General features: G+C 56.3%; 7 protein-coding genes across 7 annotated transcripts; 3 read left to right on the top strand and 4 right to left on the bottom strand.

Moving 5' to 3' along the window:
* Positions 1-352: 352 nt before the first annotated feature.
* Positions 353-1,813, top strand: CCM_00008 (alpha-1,2-mannosyltransferase, putative; the record flags this gene model as incomplete). Its single annotated transcript, XM_006665168.1, has 3 exons — positions 353-406; positions 539-1,414; positions 1,469-1,813. The coding sequence occupies 3 exons, from the start codon at positions 353-355 to the stop codon at positions 1,811-1,813; spliced, it is 1,275 nt and encodes a 424-aa protein (XP_006665231.1).
* A 1,482-nt stretch (positions 1,814-3,295) lies between these two features.
* Positions 3,296-3,935, bottom strand: CCM_00007 (37S ribosomal protein S12; the record flags this gene model as incomplete). The annotated part of the gene is made up of 2 exons (XM_006665167.1): positions 3,296-3,370; positions 3,453-3,935. The coding sequence occupies 2 exons, from the start codon at positions 3,933-3,935 to the stop codon at positions 3,296-3,298; spliced, it is 558 nt and encodes a 185-aa protein (XP_006665230.1).
* A 1,062-nt stretch (positions 3,936-4,997) lies between these two features.
* Positions 4,998-6,410, top strand: CCM_00006 (acyl-CoA dehydrogenase; the record flags this gene model as incomplete). Its single annotated transcript, XM_006665166.1, has 2 exons — positions 4,998-5,110; positions 5,198-6,410. The coding sequence occupies 2 exons, from the start codon at positions 4,998-5,000 to the stop codon at positions 6,408-6,410; spliced, it is 1,326 nt and encodes a 441-aa protein (XP_006665229.1).
* An 815-nt stretch (positions 6,411-7,225) lies between these two features.
* Positions 7,226-11,529, bottom strand: CCM_00005 (Protein kinase C; the record flags this gene model as incomplete). The annotated part of the gene is made up of 5 exons (XM_006665165.1): positions 7,226-7,287; positions 7,339-10,053; positions 10,107-10,373; positions 10,451-10,944; positions 11,519-11,529. The coding sequence occupies 5 exons, from the start codon at positions 11,527-11,529 to the stop codon at positions 7,226-7,228; spliced, it is 3,549 nt and encodes a 1,182-aa protein (XP_006665228.1).
* Positions 11,530-13,043: 1,514 nt separating this feature from the next.
* Positions 13,044-14,153, bottom strand: CCM_00004 (mitochondrion biogenesis protein, putative; the record flags this gene model as incomplete). Its single annotated transcript, XM_006665164.1, has 1 exon — positions 13,044-14,153. One exon carries the CDS (start codon positions 14,151-14,153, stop codon positions 13,044-13,046), a length of 1,110 nt encoding a protein of 369 aa, XP_006665227.1.
* A 575-nt stretch (positions 14,154-14,728) lies between these two features.
* CCM_00003 (Phosphoserine phosphatase) lies at positions 14,729-15,542 on the top strand (the record flags this gene model as incomplete). The annotated part of the gene is made up of 2 exons (XM_006665163.1): positions 14,729-15,356; positions 15,409-15,542. The coding sequence occupies 2 exons, from the start codon at positions 14,729-14,731 to the stop codon at positions 15,540-15,542; spliced, it is 762 nt and encodes a 253-aa protein (XP_006665226.1).
* Positions 15,543-18,147: 2,605 nt separating this feature from the next.
* CCM_00002 (MFS efflux transporter, putative) lies at positions 18,148-19,695 on the bottom strand (the record flags this gene model as incomplete). Its single annotated transcript, XM_006665162.1, has 3 exons — positions 18,148-18,658; positions 18,720-19,247; positions 19,313-19,695. 3 exons carry the CDS (start codon positions 19,693-19,695, stop codon positions 18,148-18,150), a joined length of 1,422 nt encoding a protein of 473 aa, XP_006665225.1.
* Between the last annotated feature and the right edge of the window lie 1,128 nt (positions 19,696-20,823).

Raw genomic sequence — 20,823 nt, 5'->3', positions numbered from 1 at the left:
AGTAAAAAGGCCCTATTCACACACTGATCCTGGCGAGCTGCCCACCATCGTCCCTGAAAGCTCCCCGCTGTAGGTGCCCCACTACTCAATGCAGCCAATTGTTGGAACAGGTACCTTATTAGCAGGTACCTACTGTAGTTACAGTGCTACCTACCTAGTTAGTACTAACAGTACCATGTACACCGTCCGTCGTGCTTCTCTCAAACGGGCCAATCCGCCGCCATTCAGTCCCTCGTTTGCTTCACTTCCTCTTCTTTTTCTTTTCTTCTTCAATTCGGCAGGCTTTCTTTTCTCGCCGTTTTGAAATCTTGTCAACCGCCGCTCCTGGTCCCATCTACTCCATTTCCCCGTCATGTTGGCGGGAAGCAATGCGCGCATTTTGCGCTACATTGTTGTTGCCGGCATTGTATGTCACCTCATTGTTGTCACGGCCCGCCACCACCATTGATGGGCCCCGGATAGCAAACAGCCAGACTTGGCGGCATGTGTGACCGGGTACGGCTCACTTCGCATGCGCTAACATGCATCAAAACTATAGATTCTGATATTCTTCTACCACTTCTCCGGCTCCCGCTACGATACCCTCCCGCGACCGGTCCCTGCCCCTGACCACGCGCAAGCTGCCTCGCAACCGAGTCCCCCAAATGACGAGGCCACTACCGCCGGCCGTCCTGTCGATTCCACGCAAAAGTCCATACCTGCCGACCGTGATCGCCCAAATTCCGGATTCCCCAAGTCCGTCAGTGCAAGCACCGATGCCGCCGCGTCTACGCTCGCCGACATCGACCCTGGGCCGCGTGCCAATGCCACCTTTGTGTCACTCGCCCGCAACGCCGATGTATGGGACATTGCCCGCTCGATCCGCCAGGTAGAAGACCGCTTCAACCGCCGCTTCAACTACGACTGGGTCTTTCTCAATGATAAGCCCTTTGACGACAACTTTCGCAACATCACTTCGGCCCTCGTCTCCGGCACCGCACGCTTCGGCCAAATTCCCGTCGAGCATTGGTCGGTGCCAGATTGGATCGACGAGGACAAGGCCACAAAGGTGCGCGAGGACATGAAGGAGCGCAAAATCATATACGGTGACTCGATGAGCTACCGCCACATGTGCCGCTTCGAGTCGGGCTTCTTCTTTCAGCACCCCATTATGAAAAACTACGACTTTTACTGGCGTGTCGAGCCAAGCATCGAGCTTTTCTGCGACATTGCACAGGATCCATTCCGCTTTATGAAGGAGAATGGGAAAAAGTACAGTTTCACAATTAGCCTGCTCGAGTATGTCGACACGATCCCCACGCTCTGGGACAGCGCCGTCAAGTTTATAGAAAACTACCCGCAGCACGTGGCTGCCGATAACTCAATGGAGTTTCTGAGTGACGATGGTGGTCAAACGTACAACATGTGCCACTTTGTAAGTAGACGGTGCCGAATTCTCGGCCTCAAACACTACTAACATTGAACTCAGTGGTCCAATTTTGAGATTGGCAGCCTCGAGTGGATGCGCAGCGACGCCTATGTCGACTTTTTCAACTCGCTCGACCAGGACGGCGGCTTCTTCTACGAGCGCTGGGGTGATGCGCCCGTGCATTCGATTGCTGCCGGCCTTCTCCTCAACAAGACGGAACTTCATTTCTTCGACGAGATTGCCTACTTTCACATGCCCTTTACGCACTGCCCCAACGACGTGCAGTCGCGGATCGACCTCAAGTGCCACTGCAACCCCAAGGACAACTTCGACTGGAGCAGATACTCGTGCACCTCAAGGTACTTTGAAATGATGGGCATGCAGAAGCCCGACGGCGTGGATTGAGCGCTGCCCACGTAGTACGCGTGTGTACAAAGACTTGACGAATTTTAAGGGGTTTGGCGCTTTTATATTACCCTGTTCATTTTATGTGGCTCGACTTCCTTGACATTTTAGGCGTAAGGAAAGGTCATCTAGCTATACGACTATGACCATTGTTGGCATTTGGGACGGTTATCTGCTTTCAAAGGAAAGGAACGATGTGTAACAAACCCAAGATTACATGGCGTTGGAGGGGGCCAGTGGCCCAACTTGCTTTTACTTTTGCCGAGGCGGCTCTTGTTGTAGAATATACGTTGAATGTCAAACTTCCCTTTGGATGTGTTAGGGCCCCAAACCCGTTTTGAATAGCACGGATCGCTCGTTCGCGGCGCCCCAGAGCCCGTAGACAGGCGCGCAATCCCACGGCAGTCCAGGAATCGGGAAGAGCAAGACAACCCAGACCAAACCCAAGACCGTATTACCTCAAATGTAACCCAACGCATTATACATAGAGGGTGCGAAGATAGAAAAGACAAAGCAAATAATACTAGAGAGCATACTCGCAGCGGCGTTGGCGGAAACCGCGTGTTTAAACTCGTCCAGCAGGTACGCAAGCATGACCTGGCCAAGGAGAAAGCCACCACACCGGCGCGTACGTCTCCGAGACAATGAAGAAGCCCACCAAAACGACGACCGCGTCAAATATAGACAAGATCCAGAACAGCCACGGCCACGGCAAGTGATGCGCCATGACGCTACCCACAATAGACCCCAGCCCGGGGCCTATATATGGGACAAAGGTCGCAATTGCAAGAGAGCGCCCGCGCTCTTCTGCTCGGAACATGTCTGCTCGGATCGGGCATGTGAGCTAGGCAACGTGAGTAGCTGTAGACGGGCCTTAGAAGGATGTCACGGCCCGCTCTGACCTTGATGCTGCAGCTCGCACCCCAGATCCAGTCAGGAAGCGGCTGACAGTCATGAGCCCAGCTGAGGGCCCAACAGGGCACATTTAGTTCCAGAAAATATGAGGGAAAGAATTGCTAGCGATACATATCGGCCGTACGTCTCAGACAGCGCGGCGATCAGAAATGGGGAAAAGGCGAGGCCGAGCATGTAGATGGACAGTGTGATATGGGTGGCAGAGCTACTTATGTAGATCGTGTCCAGTTGCTGAAGCGTAGTAGGCATCATACTCGTCGACATGACAGAGGAGCTTTTGGGGCCGACTTCCTTTGCCTGTGTTGAATCGATAAATGACGGGCATTGCTCTGAGAAAAGACGTGCCGGCGAAATGACGTTGAACCAAGAAGTAAATTGTGTCTGCAATATCTTATCAAGCGCAGTGCGAGTTTATGCAGTTGCTTTGTGTGGTGTATAATACAAGTCGCCATCCGGCGATATCGCTAATGTCCATTCGTACAAGATCTATCCCCCTTTGATACTTTTTAATGCTGTACATGTCGCCAACAAGTCGTTTCGAGCATCGACCCCTCCATGTGTTTCTGTTTAGCCAATCGTGGCCTTTTTCGGCTTCTTCGTGCCATACTTGCTTCGACTCGTCGCGCGCGTACCTACACCAGCCTATAACACCATGTCAGTTTTTTTGCTTTTGCAATCCCCACAGCAATGGGCTCGCAAAACCCCAAGAAGGAGGAGACAATACCAGATCCAGCGCTCCGCGCACAAGGTGGTACCGCACACCAGGACAGTCCTGCGCACGCCCGCCCCGGACCAGCACGACGCTGTGCTGCTGGATATTATGCCCCTCGCCGGGAATGTACGCCGTGATGAGGGCGCCGCTCGACAGCTTGACACGCGCCGTCTTGCGCTCGCCCGAGTTGGGCTTCTTGGGGCGGACGACGCCGACGCGCAGGCAGACGCCCTTGAGCGCCGGGGACGACGTGTTGGCCAGCGCGGGGGAGACGGCGTGGCGAGCGCGCTTGCCCTTGCGGATGCCGCGCAGGACTTGGTTCAGCGTGGCGGGGCGGGCCGCTGTCGTGGAGAAGGCGGCGGCGGCGGCGAGGATGGGTGAGGCTGTCGTCGGCGTCGGCGTCCGGGGTTTGGCGAAGTGGTAGGGGATGGAGGCGGAGAGGAGGGGCCGGCGGACGGCGGGCGCGAAGAGGGTGCGCACAATGGAACCGACCATGCTGGGCGGGCGAATTGGTTCGGTTGAATGGAACGTGGTGGATTGGGACTGGGCGGGAGCAAGCTTGTCGGTTGGATGATGAGGTTGCTCGAAAACTCCTTTGCGGGAGAGTCACGTGGAGGCCCGTCCGATTGGCGTCGATGTGGGGCCGGGGGGATGATGGGTTTGTGCTGAGGCGACGAGTGCGACGTGAATAAGCGCGTTATAATGAAAAAAAAACGAATAGTTGCCAGACGGTGGAATAATTTGATTTAGTAAAGATGATCTACATATTATCCGCTCTCTTGCCCGAAACCTTGAAGTCTGCTCAGGGAGATCCTTAAAGAGGTTCTTATCTGTGAAATATAATTACGGGCCATTGGTCGAAGAGAGCAATTTGTAAATGGTTTGATTCCGAATGCATAGATGTAATTACAATCAATCGGTTGTCTTTGTCCTAGTGATTTAGTTTGCTTTGATTCTTCACTCGCAGCCTCGCAGTTTTCTGCCGCCCGATGTTGCCCGTCCTCGGCTTACACTAAGCCGCTCGGCTGCTCTCTCTTCCCCACAAGAAGAACAAACCACTGACCAGCGCAGTTCCGGCGGAAAAAGCGGGCAGGTATGTACAAGCCGAACGCCGGCCACTATAAGCCAAGGGAAGCCCATTTTGCCAATTGTCCCAGACGTCATTCTTGCTTTTTACCCACGCGACTTAGACATTGATTATAGAGACAAGTCTTATTTTTTTACCATTTTTATTGCAACCATACCTTGGTTCTAAAAGACTTGCGACAGTCCATCCTCATTAGTCAACTTGACACATCAGTCCCTCCGTTGGTTATTCCGAACATCGCTCTCAAGTCACAAACACACCCAACCCACAGCCACCACCCTAATCTCACCGCGCCTGCGACACACCGGACTTTTCCTCCTTCCTACACTCAAACCCCGGAATTTTAGCTATTCTTTTCTCTTAACCCTCTCCCCTCTCTTTTCTCTCGCTCTACCCCAAGCATTCATTTACTTGGGCGGTCTTTCTGCAACCTCGGCTTAACGCAATCCCCCACACTCGCCGCCTCCGTCATGTCGTCCTTTACACGAGCCATCCGTCCGGCCCTCCAGGGCGGCCGCCGCGTCCTCCTCGCCCAGCGTCTTTCCACGCCTCGCATCGCCCATCCCATTGCCGCCACGGCCCTGTAAGTCCTCTGCCAAGTTTTATCAAGCAAAGCGCCATTGGCCTTGCGGACGAACCAACCCCCCCCCGGCCGCTAACCCGTCGACAGCCGCTCCCTCTCCACGACGGCGCCCCGCCGCAGCGTCGACCTGTCGGAGCTGCAGCCCACGCCCATCACGCACCTCTCCGAGGTCGAGACGGCCATGGCCGACGCCGTGTCCAAGTTTGCGACCGAGGTGGTGCTGCCCAAGGCGCGCGAGATGGACGAGGCCGAGGCCATGGACCCGGCCGTGGTCGAGCAGCTCTTTGAGCAGGGCCTCATGGGCATCGAGATCCCCGAGGAGTACGGCGGCGCGGGCATGAACTTCACCGCCGCCATCATCGCCATCGAGGAGCTCGCGCGCGCCGACCCCTCCGTCTCCGTCCTCGTCGACGTGCACAACACGCTCTGCAACACGGCCCTGATGAAGTGGGGGTCCGACGCGCTCAAGAAGAAGTACCTGCCCCGGCTCGCCACCAACACCGTCGCCTCCTTTTGCCTGTCGGAGCCCGTGTCCGGCTCCGACGCCTTTGCCCTGGCCACGCGCGCCACCGAGACCCCCGACGGCTACACCATCACCGGCTCCAAGATGTGGATCACCAACTCCATGGAGGCCGGCTTCTTCATCGTCTTTGCCAACCTCGACCCCGCCAAGGGCTACAAGGGCATCACCGCCTTCGTCGTCGACAAGGACACCCCCGGCTTCAGCATCGCCAAGAAGGAGAAGAAGCTCGGCATCCGCGCCAGCTCCACCTGCGTCCTCAACTTTGACGATGTCGCCGTCCCCAAAGAAAACCTGCTCGGCAAGCCCGGCGAGGGCTACAAGTACGCCATCGGCATCCTCAACGAGGGCCGCATCGGCATCGCCGCCCAGATGACGGGCCTCGCCCTCGGCGCCTTTGAAAACGCCGTCCGCTACGTCTGGAACGACCGCAAGCAGTTCGGCACCCTCGTCGGCGAGTTCCAGGGCATGCAGCACCAGATTGCCCAGTCCTACACCGAAATCGCCGCCGCCCGCGCCCTCGTCTACAACGCCGCCCGCAAGAAGGAGGCCGGCGAGGACTTTGTCCGCGACGCCGCCATGGCCAAGCTCTACGCCTCCCAGGTCGCCGGACGCGTCGCCGGCCTCGCTGTCGAGTGGATGGGCGGCATGGGCTTCGTCCGCGAGGGCCTCGCCGAAAAGTACTGGCGCGACTCCAAGATTGGCGCCATTTACGAGGGCACCAGCAATATTCAGCTCAACACCATTGCCAAGCTCCTCCAAAAAGAGTACACTGCGTAGGTAGTGCGAGGGGGACGCGCAACCAACATGTGCGAGAGGGAACGGATCTAGTCAGGTTGGGAATTGGAAACAACCCAACATGTATCTGTAGACAATTTACACTGGAAGAAAAAATCAATGACAAAAACATTTATGAAATCAAATTTAGTCTTGTCCACCATGACTTTCAAAAACATCACAATACTCCATACACACCATATTACAGAAACATCAGGAGCACGGTGGAGAAATCACCCACATTGAATTACTTCAACTACGTACGCTTCTTGGTCTCTACTCCCGTCTCAAATGTATATGAACCCTCGCTGTTTTTATTCTTCTGCCGTTCTTGCCAACAAGAACAGAGGTTCACAGGCAGAAATCCCGTGAAGAAAAGAATGAGAAAAAAAAGAAACTATTAGAAAAATCCAACACCAACTCTCTAGTGAGAAAGAGATGGATGACAAAAAAAGCGAAAGTAACCAGAGCGGTATGGAAATAGCAAAAACCAATCCCACCCAATAGAAAAACGAACAAAGTGAGCGGCCGTCAGTAATAGCTTCGTGACGTGTGGGAAAATCATGTAACGAATGAGTGCTTTTTGCGTGTTTGTGTTGTTGTAGTTGTTGTGTGTGGGTGTGTGTCGGTGTTGGCGCTGGTCGCCATCCTTTTCAACTCCGGCTCTTCATATGCATCCTCCATAAAATGTATTGCATGCACCGTGCTCTCTCTCCACCGGGGGGGGGGGCGCACGAAGCTCCATCATGCTTTCGTCAATTCCTTCATTCGTCTTTCTTTTGTCATTACATATTGCGAAACTCGAGGGCTTTGCCCGGTTAGTCAAAATCAGCAGTGTACGAGAAGCCACGAAACTCTTCCTGCATCGCTTGTGACAGAACTGAAACGGGTGTTAGTGTTTGTGATGTAAATGGTGGTTGGTGTGATATACCCGACTGCACTGGTGTGAGCACTGGAGTGACGCTGGTGAATTCAGAATCAAAGTTGCTCGTATCCGTTGCGCTCTTGATCGCAGGCTTAAACGGCGGCGGCCCACGCTTCATATAGATTTCTTCCCAGTTGATATTCTTGAAGAACGCATGACTCATGACTTCCTGCGCGTCCGTCGGGCCGCTACCCAGACGGTCGTTGGGCTCACGCGTGAGAAGCTTCTGCAGAATGGACACAGACTCTTTCGGCATGCTTATGGGGTAAAGAGGCTCATCCGACAGAATCGCCTCGTAGATTTCGTCTTCGTCGTCACCGCGGAATGGCGACTGCTGCAGCAGCATCTGGTAAATCAGGACACCAAAGGCCCACCAGTCGACCGCGCGGCCATACTTCTTGTCCAGCAGAATTTCTGGCGCCATGAACTCGGGTGTACCGCAGAATGTTCCCGTCGTGGAGCCATACCACATGTCCTCCTTGCAAAGACCGTAATCGGCAACTTTGATGTGTCCGTCCAGCGTCAACATGATGTTGTCGAGCTTCAGATCACGGTAGACAACACCGTTCTCATGGAAGTACTTCAAGGCCAGGCAGACCTCGGCGGCGTAAAACTGGGCTCGTCTGGCGCCAAACTGGCCGCGCTGGATGTGGAGCATCAGGTCGCCGCCGCTGATGTACTCCATGACAAAGTACACACGAGTTTCCGTCTGGAAACAGGCGTGCAGGTTCGTCAGGAAGGGATGGCGTTCCCTGTTGGCGACCAAAAATACTCTCTTCTCTGAGCGCATACTCTCCACTTCATCATTTTCAATGATAAATTCCTTTTTCAGGACCTTGATAGCGTAAAGCTTCTTGGATCTCTTGGTCTCGGCAAGCATGACCTTGCCAAAGTTGCCCTTGCCCAGAACAGCCAGGAAGTTGAAGTGGTCCAAGCCGATGCGCTGCCCAGTACCAGGGTCCGTGGCTAGTGGAAGGGCCTTGCGCCCACCGCCTTGCCCACCCTGGGGAGTGTATGGCTTCTGAGGGGAGAGGGGTGGCTCGGCGGGTCGGGCCGCAGGCTGAGCAGGAGAAGGCATCTGCTGTACAGGGCGGATCTGAGCCGGGGGCTGCATTTGCTGCTGTTGCTGCATTTGATGCTGTTGCTGTTGCTGCTGCTGAGCGTAGCCAGTGTTGACGTTTGCATAATCCGCCGGGTTATAGGGACGCGTCTGCTGTTGCGCTTGAATTGGGGCCCCGTAAGCGCCAGCGGCAGCATATGCATCTGGCGCGGGTTGACCATGGCCGCTGTATCGACCGTGGTCGGACCTTTGATTCTGCTGCGACGAAATGCCTGCCATGGCAGCCGAAGCAGCCGCGGCAGCCGCGGCGGAAGCAGCAATAGTCGTGGAGCTGGTGCTTGATGCGGCGCGTCCGGGCGCCGGTCGCTGCTGCGGGGTCGCCTGTTGATTGGCGTACATGCGTCTGGCGGCCTCGGCTGCCTCATTGGTGGTGGTGGGAGAGAGCTGTGGTGGCTGTGCGGAACCGGTCGGGGAGGAAACGGCGGACGTGGGTGTTGCCGACTGAGAGCCAGGGGCGCTCATCTTGCGCAGGGTTCTATCTGTCAGGTTGGTCGTCGTCTTGGCCTTTTGCCTCTGGCTACGAATGCCCTGGAGAATTTGGTTTGCGACGGCCATGGACATGCCGCAAAAGTCTGGTACAAGGTGTACACAATGCGCGTGACTTGTGAGACTACATTCGGTGCACTTTCTGCAATTCTTTTTGCCAAATGGCAGGATATAACCACAATGACAACACCAGTTGGCGGTGACGTTGGAGAAAGGTTGGAATCTGTGGGGGATGCGGTGGTTGATCTTTTCTTCCTCGGGGTCGGTTTCGGCGTTGCTCTTGCTGATGCACTTGGTGACGACGCTCTGGTAGCATTTGGTGTGACAGGTATACTTGCAATCCTCACACTGCATGCCGGCAGAGTACTTGAGAAAGTCGCCGCAGAGCGCGCATCGCATTATGTTGTAAAACTGCTGCTGGACGAATTTGTGGCCGTACATTTCATGGACCTCTTCCTTGCGCTGACGAACAGCACCCTTTCGGCCGAGACCAACGTCGACGGTGCGCTTGTCGCGGTTCTGCTTGACGAAACTTATTTGCAGCTGAATCTGACCAGCCGGCTCCAAATTGAACCATCCTTCAATGGGACCAGCGTTGACCTGGGATGCTGGCGGAGCTCCATAGGCCGCACCAGGCTGGTTACCACCAGGAGGGCCGGTAGCCTGGGGGCCAAAGGAGCCTTGCGAGGGGCTCATGGGAAACTGAGGGGGGGCAGCACCGCCGGAGTAGCTGCCCATCTTGTCCGCAGAGACCCAGCCGGAGGAGTTCATTTCGGCTTCTATCCTCTTGCGGCGCATCTCCTCGACAATGTCGGATATCCTGACCCAAAGCAGACCGATGGGCATGGGGTGCTCGCCGGGCTTGTCGTAGACGATGATTTCTATTTCGTTGGCCTTGTCGACATCGATGGTATGGAATTCGGATTCCCAACGATCGTTTCTGGAAACTTTGGTGCGAGCAGTGACGGTGTCCTCGACCTTCACAGCGACAAACGTTTCGGGACCGCGGGAGAAGCGAGTGATGGCGGCGTGGTCGACATCGTTGACGGCGACGACGCGGATGGCGAGGGAGCCGGTAAGTGGTTTGCGAAGATTGGGTGTATTGATTGAATCATCTTGGAATGGTTAGCGTGGGTGGAATGACATTGTAGTTGCCGTGGGAGCGTACCATCGGGTGTATCCGAATTGTCCATGTCAATGTGCAGTTCTTCATATCTCTTAAGTGCCTGCTTTAAGAGAAGAATTTTCTGCTTGCTTTCCGTTTTTCTCGCTGCGGCGTCGGCCTTGCTCTTGCGGTCGCCCTCCATGCTGTAGAGCTGGACCATTTTTTCGACACCCTTGAGGTACTGTTCCTCGACATTGAGCTTGAACTGAAGCTGGGAGAGCATGAGCTGGATACGGGGACCCAGGTAGGGGGTATCATATTTAATAAGATCTGTTGTGAAGCGTCAGTTGGCCAGGTGTAGAGGGAAGACGGGAATGGGGTTGATGGAGCCCAGAGGGAGGTCATACCAAGCTTGGTAAAGTTGGGCCGGCCCTTGGGCATGGATGTACCAGGGGCCTGGGGGGTGAATGGATGATGCGAGGGCATCCTATCGCCATGCTGGCCGATTTGGCTATACTGAACGGAAGAGTCCTTGGGCGGGGGCGGGGGCGGACCATCGGGGTTGTCGTTGACAGCCATGTGGCTGACACCTTGGTTGACGCGGCGCATTTGGAGCTCGTTGAGACGCTCTTCGAAGAACTGTAGGTTGCGGCGACCGTCGCGTATCTGGGAGTCGAGCCGCGAGCGAACGGCATCGTTGTCCGTCTGGGAGCGCATATTGTTGGCAGCGGCCATGAGGACGCGCTCCTTTTCGATCTTGCGCTGGATGTCGAGAATGGCTTGGTCTTCATTCATGGCGGGCGGGGGCGCGCGATACGTTCGCGCAAGACGTTGTGGTGATGCAGTATGGATAAGACGACGGGAGGGGGGTAAAGGCGGGAGGAGCTGCTCGGTATAGTAGCTGCAATGTCTCTCTCTGCTCGAAAGCGCAAAAGGCGCAGCAAAGCGTGGTTTTGCGTCGATGGGTGGGTGGTGATGTCGGTGGTGGTGTCAGGATGAGGTTGGCCGGGGACTTGGCTAGAATGCAAGCAGGAAAAAAAGAAAACAAGAGGGGCGAGCCAATGGCGTTGATAATGGGGGAAGAGGAGGAAGGCCGGGAGGAGGGCCTTTTTATCGAGAACGTCTCGGTCTGTTTGGACGAAGACGTATCTTTAACGTTGTGTCGCTCGGGCAGCAACACGAGGGAGATGGATGGAGGCTGGAGGCTGGAGGAGGAGAGAGAAGAGGGGACGATTTGGCAGCTGGGCGGGATGATTTGTGGTGGGTGGTGGGTGGTGGGTGGTGATGGGAAGTGGGAAGGATGTCGTCAGTGATGGGGAGGGGGAAAGCCAGCGCCTGGGCGGCCTGCGGGCAGGCAGTGTTTGGCGGTGCAAGTGGAGGAAGCTTAGGAAGGTTTGGCGGGCAGCGGTTGACAGACAATTCCTTATAATGGTTGGCGGGGTTTTTTTGTTTTGCTTAAACTTGGTGGGCTGGGCTGGCCGGACATGGTAATGTTCAACTGCCCGCCTGGAATGGAATGGCCGAAAGACGGCGTGCCTTGTTACACCCACTGTACAAGGGAAAGATGGCGCTAAAAGCGCCATCGAGGCCGCTGGGCCGAACAGCGCCCTGATCCCGCCACGCTCGAGTCTCGAGGAGCGTATTCGTACTTGCAGGGTGTACAGCGGTACGGAGTACTCTGTCCTGCAATCTTCACTTAGAAGAGAGAACCACAAGCTACCTAAATTTAACAAATAATACCACCTACCTAGGTCTGGCGGCTGGCTGCTGCAAATGTCCGGCTTTTGCACAGCATTGTCCAGGTCTATCTCGGGCCGTCTGCATCGCACCTTCGTCCAAGTGCCTTGTCCTGACAGCCGCCCGGTTTTGCGACGAGACGCTGCAACAGGTAACAAAGCCAGTACTACCTCCTAATTACTAACCTCCTACAGTAGCAACAACAAACCCCCACCACCATCGTGGCGTCACTTGCCCACCCAGACCTTTTTCCTCGTCACGTTTCCGCCCAAAATCACATCCTCCTCTTCCCTGTTCAGTTGAGAATTTTTCCCCGTTCTCGTCTGCTCTTTATTGCCGGCCACCTGCGGAATCCTTAGCCGAGCAAAAAAAAAAAACACCCCTCCCTGCACGAATGTTGCTACCCAAATTGGCAACTGCCCCTCACTAGCCCTGTTTTTCCTACCTTCCCCGCGCCAAATGCGCCCACAACTTATTACAAGCAATGATAAAGCACCTCTTTGTGATGCCGACACGCAGAAATTGACTGCTCAAGAGAAAAAAAAGTCCAGTGTGCAAAGACGTAAGCATGATTACGCGTAGATTCATCCTCGCCTACCTTTGACGTTGTACTGCCATTTTGTTTCATTGTTCCAAACGTGCACTGTTCTAATCATTGTCAACTGCTTATCTTTGTCTCCTAACCATCCAGCCAACCGGCAACTCCGACAAAGACGCGAACCTCCAATTCCGCCATCCATGGCCTTCCTCCACTGAGGAGGCCTCTAAGAACAAGCGCGCGTGACCAGTAACCCATGCAATGACAATGGCAAAAAAAACAAGACTTCCAACAATCGACAAAACCTCGGCGGCCTCCGTCAACACCAACACAAGCCTGTCTTCCGACTCGGTGACGTCTGTTGGCCCTCGCGTCGCGATCTGCAGGGCGGCAAGGGTCCTTCAATTCGCCGATAGACCGAATTGCCTCGTGCAAAGGGGGAGGCTCAAAAAGGACCCTGAAAAGAGTTTCTTAAGCCGAACACGGATGCACTGCCCGAGGACTTCCTGCTGCGCCACACCCCATCACGGCATGACGAAATAATAAACCCACGCGCGTGCCGTTTACATCCCAGTCAGTTCATCTCCTCACAGCCCACAGCTTCATGGAATCAGTAGTCAAATTCGCTCATATGATGCATATCTAATGCTCTAATCTTACAACCCAATGTAGAACGGGGAATGGAAATTTCTCATGTACAAGTAGTTGGTATGCCAGCCGCACGGCTACCGCACGGCCAGCAGGGCGATGCTGCCGACAATCGCCGCCCCGGCCATGGCTCCTTGGAGCACCAGCGTCGTCGCGTCCTTCATGCGCAGATCAATGTGCCGCTCGCTGCACAGATCCGTCGCCGTCGCCTTCCACCGCGCAGGGTCCTGCAGGAACTCGCCCCATGTCGCCGCCGTTTGTGCAACCGGCGTCGGCACGACACTCGTCACCTCGGCCTCCTCTGCCGCTGCCGCTGGTGTCTCCTGGCCGGCTCTCAGCGCCGCGTCCATCTTGAGCGCCAGATCCGTCTTGAGCGCCTCCATCTCGGTCCGCACGCCCTCGAGCACGTCCTTCTCGTGCTCGACAACGCCGCGCACCAGCCGGCGGCGGCGCCACGGCTCCGCAAAGAACTGCAGCAGCACAAACAGCACAAAATTCATGCCCATGAGGCCCCAGGTGCCCCAGGTGCTCGCGCGGCGGATGCGGTCGCTCCAGATCTGCTCCTCGTGGTAGCGCTTGAGGATGCCCGCGTTGAGGCGCTGGTTGAAGCTCTGCTCGGTCGCCTCGGCCTCGGTCAGCGCCTCCTGCGCCGCCCCCACGGCGCCCTCGAGCTCGTGGTCCGTCCGGTACAGCTCCGTGAAGCGCTCCAGGTCGCCCGGCGACCACGTGTCCTTGCGCGCCAGAAGCGTCGTCACCTCGCGCTGCGTCGCCGCCCGCTTCGTGTTGGATGTCTTGTAGGCGGCGCGCGCGCTCCGTACCTGCGCCTGCGCCGCGCCGAGCGACTGCTCTATGGCGTCGTTGTCGGCCTTGATGGCCTCAATGGCCGAGTACCCCGTCACGTCGTTGAGCGTCTGCGAGGCCGTCAGTGCTCGCGCCTGCAGCCGGTCCATGGCCAAGCTGAACTGGAGGTTGAGCGCGCTGCGCCGGCTCTCGGCAGTCGAGGGGAGGTTGGCGGCCGCCGCATGGCGTGCCGGGCTCGCGTCCTTGTCGGGGGGCGGCGGCGGAGGGGATGTCGAGTATGAGCGGCGAGGAGCTGCAGAAGTCGTATTGGCGTCGTGAAGAAGTTGTCGCATGGCCATCCGAGGCATCGCCGTCCGGGTCGCCGAGGCCAGGATGCTCCTCTGCATCGTCACGCGAGCGGCTGTCCCTCCTGCCACAGGGTGCATCTGGACGAGCAATTGCTCTGGCGGCTAGTGATGTGTCGCAATCACGTAGCGTCTGTGCCTCGTCCAACGTCGCCGATGAAAATGGTGTGGTGCTTGCCGATATAAATTGGAAATTGGGTAACTAGTTGCAGTGCAAGCTAAGCTTGTCCTTGACCGCTTTCCAGGGTAGCCCTTACGTACAGTGCGAAGTGCGACGTCGTTGGGCCGGCAAAATCAGCCCGAGCTCGGCGACTTTGGAGGGGCACTTTAATAGGTACTTTACGACATTCAATTGACAGCCGAAAATGACGTTGTGCCGGGTCCAACCGATAAGGGAAACATAAGAAAACACCGCTTGAGTCTTTTTTTCAGTGGATGCGCGTGCCGCGAGCAAGCCATTCATGGAATGGCGCAAACGCATGCTTTTGTGGATTGGTCCTCATTTGTGGAAGGTCCGGTGTTTGCGGATGAGGTCAAGATGTCAGCTCCGGTGTGTTGTACCAATTCTCTCCCCTTCATACTAAATTTGTCGCATCATCATCTCAACTGTTGCCATCATGGGCTCCGTCAACACCGACACGCCGGCCCTGGCCACCAACCCGCGCTTCATCTTCTTCACTGACTTTGATGGCACAATCACCACGGCCGACTCCAACGACTACATGATTGACAACCTGGGCTGCGGCGCGGCCCAGCGCGGGGCCGACAACCACGAGGTCCTCGCCGGCCGCGCCCACTTCCGCGACGTCTTCTACGACATGCTCGACAGCGTCCGCACGCCCTTTGACGAGTGCCTTCGCCTGCTGCTCGCCAATATCCGCCTCGACCCGGGCTTCAAGGACTTTTACCTCTGGGCGCGCGCCAATAACGTGCCCATTGTGATCCTCAGCGGCGGCATGGAGCCCGTCATCCGCGCCCTGCTCGACCAGATGCTCGGCCCGGGGTGGGACATGCAGGTTGTCAGCAACGACGTGGCGCCGGCGGTCGAGGGCGGCAGCATCGACGACGAGGGCGGGTGGAAGATTGTCTTTCACGACGACAGCGTCTTTGGCCACGACAAGTCGATTGAGATTCGCAAGTACTCGTCGCTGCCGGAGCGGCCCGTCATGTTCTACGCCGGAGACGGCGTGTCCGACCTGTCGGCGGCCAAGGAAACGGACCTGCTCTTTGCCAAGGAAGGAAAAGGTAAGTGGTGTGAGAAAGGGAAGAATGGCCAGCTCTACTAACACGTCGTCAGATCTCGTCACTTGGTGCGAAAACGCCAAGGTCCCCTTTGTGACGTTCCGCGACTGGACCAGCATTGGCCAGACTGTCAAGGACATTGTTGCTGGCAACATTACCCTGCAAGACGCTGCGCGAGGTCGCATCTGACAATCCGGCCTCGGCAGTATGAGAAGACGAAAAGAAACGAAAAAAATAGAGTTATAGATGGTGCACATAGATTTGCACGGCGCCTTGAGACGTATACCTAGAGTTCAAATCAATTAATACCCGGTAAGACGCTTGGCTGGCTGCGCCGCCCATCATCAACTGTCTGCGATATGTACATGACGGATCTTGGCGATGCAGTGTTACGAAGGAGAAAAGAGACTATTGGGAGGAAGTTTCAGGTGACGAATCATTTCGTACACAGCTTGCCGTCCCGTGTTGTCGGTGACTGTGGTGGCGGCGGATATTTTTGCCCGCATCATTTGGCTCCTCGCAATGCTCTGAGACATGCTAATGCACTACGATACGACAGCATCATGAAATTATTTCGGGTCGCTGCCAGACTTGATCGAGGGTATTTCGTAGTATTCTCAAGATGGCTAGCCACCCTGGTGGTCCCATGGCAGAATGATAGATTGCCACCCAGGTAACATGTTGAATGTCTTTTTTGAGTAGTTTTTAATCATTTGTCTCGGTTGCCATGCTAGCCGTTTCGGCATTCTGTAGACTTTCTTCTCCATCTCTGTGCCCGCACCATTGCCACTTAGGCGGATGTAGATCGGCGGTTCAGCTCAAGATTATACGAGACATGGTAGCCTCGTGACGGCATACACCATGGAGAAATCGTTCCGTCTGACAGGCCAGGGAAAACAGGCCACGACCGCAGGGAAGCCGGGAATATGAACGGCTTGGCAGCATCATAAGAATGACCGACAAACCTTGTTCCCGGGCCTGGCGGAGTTTGCGGGGTCGCTCCCAAAAATAGTTTGCATCCTTACATCCCTCTAGCCTTGATCACTTTTCTCGTCAGTCCACCAAACCGTAAAGTTATTGAATGAGTCCAAGAACTGTTCCTTCCCAAGGCCAGGAGTCGAACCTGGTCCTCGTCGGCGCCTCCAGGCTTAGAGTCTGTTGGTTACCACCGCCACAGATCAACAAGCCGTCACCCGAATGTGTGCAACAACTACACCAGCTTGGGCGACGACTAGGCGGACAAAATTTGTTTACATATCCTTGATCTTCTCTGTAAATCTGCGTGATTTAAACTAGTCGCAAGTATGGGCGAAAATGCAGAGGAAGTCACATGCAGCGCGATGCCCAAGTGTCGAGACCACCCCGCCATTCCCGTCAGTGTAAAGCCTAGGATTCCCGGTGAGAGGAGAATGGCGGGGTGGTTTCGCTTCAGGTGTGCTCATGCTCACCGATGCGAGCCCAATCTTCAAGACCTGGCTTGTACACATCCACTTTCTTGGCGGCGTCCCAGCGCTCGGGGGCGAAGATGATATTTCCGCCCGCACCCCGGTGCACCCGCGGCGAATGATGTCATGCGGGCCAGCCAGTAAGCGGCAGAGATCGGTGAGGCTGGACGACCCGGGCCAGCCCTCTTTTACTATATAGTTAGTTTGAATCGGGCCTATCCTTTCGGAGCTTGGTGCAGAAATACGAGCGGAATACTGGGCATCAAGTCAGCGCAAGCTCCTCTCTGGCTCGTATCCTGGTAGGCTAACCCGTCCGGGGGAGCTACCGCGGCGACTTGCATCCACGATGACACGGCAACGGGAAAGGGAACCCTTGTTGGAGGGTGAATGCCTGAACTTGTCGCTCCATGTAGCCAGCCCTACAGAAAAGGCTGCGAGCCGTGGTGGTGTGGCCCAAGTATCGCCGCCCAAGTACGGCATCGGCGATGAGCCGAATGATATAGGCTGGGGAAAAGTATATAAGGCGCCGGCAGTGCTGTCCAAAGTTGAAACTGGAATATCCTCATCTGCAATCATCAAAGCTTCACAGCAATACCAATATCTCTTCTCTCTCCATATACACACAATCTACATTCAATATGAAGGCCTCCGTCCTCTCCATCGCCGCCGCCGTCGGACTTGCCTCTGCCCAGTACGCCTACGTCGAAAACCACTGCGACGAGACTGTATACGTCGAGTCCTTCCCTTACGATAACCACGCCCCCGGCGTTCTCTACACCGTCAAGCCCGGCGAGTACTTCCAGGAGGCATTCCGCTACTACGGCACCGTACGTCATGAGCAGCCCAACAGCTCTTGCCAAACCTTTGTTTTCGCGCAAATAAAGAAGGAAATCTCTTGCTAACACGCACTACAGACGGTCAAGATCTCCAAGTCACGCAACTTCGATGACGTCCTCCAATACGGCTACTCCTTCTCCAGCAACCCCGACATTGCCTACTGTACGTTCCACAACTTGATCCACCATCTGCTGCAAGTAACCCATAGCTGACATTGATGTAGACGAGTTCAGCAACGCCAACGGCAACCCTTGGGCTGACAAGCACAACACCCTGAGCGCTGGTGAAGGCTGTGCTTCTTTCAACTGCGCTGCCAACGACAAGAACTGCTACAGCCAAGGCGGCTCCAAGGTCCTCCACTGCCCCCAGCCGCTCAACATCACTGCCAAGATCTGCGTCTAAGCTTATTGACGACATAATGACCAACCAGTATTGAATTATAACAGTTATGATAGAGCTATATATATGAATACCTATAATATCCCCCATCTTGCCGTATACTCACCTTGTTATTACTCGCTCCGTCTCTTTGGTTCCGGGATACCGTACCAGCACAGCAGCATGCCGAGAAACAAAAAGATGACAATCGGATGCAGAACCCACGTGTCGACGGCCTGCGCAACCAGGCCGACAATAAACGGCCAGACGGCGCCGCCCATGCTGCCAAAGGCGCTGATGGTGCCCATGCCGCTGAGCATCTCCTTGGGCGCCATGCCGTGCAAAAAGGCCGACATGGCGCACGGATACACGGGACCGAGGAGCACGCCGACGATGGCGACGGCGACGGCATTGCCAATGACGTTGGGCACGAGCCAGACGAGCAGCTCAAAGACGAGGGCGCCGACGACGAGCCCGTAAACGAAGCGCTTCTCGCCGATGCGCTGCGCCGGCGCGACAAGCAGGAAGCGGCCGAGCGTGATGCCGCCCCAGAAGCCGGCGCTGACGTAGCCGACCGACGCCGGCGTGCCGTCGCGCGCCTCGATCAGGAACGAAATAACCCAGCCGGAGATGGACACCTCGGCCCTGGTAGCAGAAGATGAAGGTCGATCCGAGCAGCACGAGGCGCGTCTGCAGGGAGCCAAACATGCTCCAGAGCGCGTCCCGCCGGCTGCTGCTGCTGCTCCCGCTGTGCTGCTGCTGCTGCCGCCGCACCAGCTCGGCGTCGTAGCCGGCAAACGCCCACACGGCGGCGCCGATGCTGAGCGCAAACACGGCGGCCGTGAGGATGTAGTAGCGCGTCCAGGGCGCGCCGGCGGCGGCGACAATGGACGTGGCGACGAGCGGGCCGGCGACGCCGCCGAGGCCGTAGCAGCCGTGCATGCAGCCGAGCACAAAGGTGCCGCGGGCGAGGCCGCCGCAAAAGGTGTTGCCGACGGCGACGTTGACGGCGATGCCGAAGCCGACGACGAAAAAGGCCAGCACGACGACGGGGAACGGCGCGCCGGCCACCATGGGCACGTAGCTGAGCGTCATGAGCGTCTGCGCGAGGCCGAGCGTGCGCGCGTGCCCGAGGGCTTGTCGCAGGCTGTCGAGGAAAAAGGCGGCGACGACGAAGCCGAGCGCCTGCCCGACGAAGATGAGCGACACCTGGGCGTAGCCAATGTTGTAGTACCTTAGTTTCCGCGTTAGCCCGTGTTTTGGAGGAGGTAGAATCTACATTGCTGGGGGGGAGCAGACTTTTCCATGTAGGGGAGGAGAGCACCGGCGGCGCTGTCGCTCATGCCCTCGGCGAGAGCGGTCGTGCACGTCAGCAGCAGCCGCCAGCGGTTCATGTACGGCTCCCAGACGGTGGGCACGACGGTGGCCGCGTCTGTCGGGGTGTCGGGCGTGCCCGGGCAGCTCATTTCCAAATCGTCATGGCGACCTATGGCGGCCGAGGGCATGGCACCATCGGCGGTGTGACGGGTGGGCAGCGGCCGGAGGAGCTCCGTGTCCTTGGCCGGCGTGTGCGGAGCAGCCGACTGGGTCTGGCGCAGCGCCGTGGTATCGGAGGAGAGACGGCGCGGCGCGGGCTCCACCGAGTGCACCGCCACGAGGCTCTGAAGAAGGGTAGAGCTCATGCTGGAGGTGGTTGGTTGCGAAGCTGTGTTGGGGTTCCGATTTACATGGGTTGCTTTTGATCCTGGGAGAAGAAGTTGAAGTCACTTGGGCGAGGGCAAGGGAAAATGGAGACCTGAGGAGAAAAAGGACTGAATTGGGCGGGAAGATGAATAGAAATACAAGTTTCCCATATCTACTGTGTATTTATAATCATGGTAAGGATTGGTGTCAGTAGCCTGAAATTCTGATGGTCGGCTGAGGAGAAAATCTGGAGACGCGGATCGACGATGTCGGAGACGGTGTTTAGACCGCTTCGCACGCACGCCTAATGACCCTTTTCCCGACCGGAGGTGCTCCGAAAAAAAAGAAAACTAGAAAAATAGAATAGCAAATGAGTAGAGGCATATGATTCAGGCGCGACTTCATCGGAACCCGCCGCCCGCCAAAAGAACCTGGTTGTTCCAAACACTGAACCGGGACAACCAGATGCCGGACGGGATATCGGTCCAGGACTCCGGCACACCGCAACACATTTGAATATCGGTCCGACTAATCTGTACAGAGTTCCTCCTTTCACAAATCGACAAACCATTATGACGGCCGCTGGAAGGCTCGCCATGCGGAATGGTAGGATTCGGACATGTGTGGCCGCGGCGTGTTATCCTATTGGCTGAGATGGGCGGAGGTGCCGTTTTGGGCAGTGCGGAGGATTAACGCGGGGACGACCCCTGCTCTCTGCTCTCAATGGTACGAGCCCCATCGCAGGTTGCGATGCCGAAACGAAAGCATACGATATATAGAGTATGAGCTTGGTGAATAAAGTCTGACCCCGCCAAATTGAGGGAACTGGAACCTCAAGATTCGCGGCGCGCAGTGTCCAACAAGACGGCTGGTAAGTGTAAGTGGACCTCGACAAACAACAGATTTGTCCTGACCTCTCTACTGACACAGGGACACTTCATAACTAGGGGACTGGCAACAACTCCCATCTCACATCACATAAACGATCCTTTCAAGCCATCGTCTTCGAAGCGCAGTTCCCGTGTTCTGCTCTGTCGACAAAAACCACAAACTGTACCGGCAGACTCGAGTCGGAAAAAACACGTACCGAGAACGTGCATCTCCTACCCTGGACCTACAAGCCGCTT

Source organism: Cordyceps militaris, assembly GCF_000225605.1.
Source record: "Cordyceps militaris CM01 unplaced genomic scaffold CCM_S00001, whole genome shotgun sequence".
Classification (NCBI taxonomy): domain Eukaryota; kingdom Fungi; phylum Ascomycota; class Sordariomycetes; order Hypocreales; family Cordycipitaceae; genus Cordyceps; species Cordyceps militaris.
This window is presented reverse-complemented; position numbering and strand designations above follow the sequence as displayed.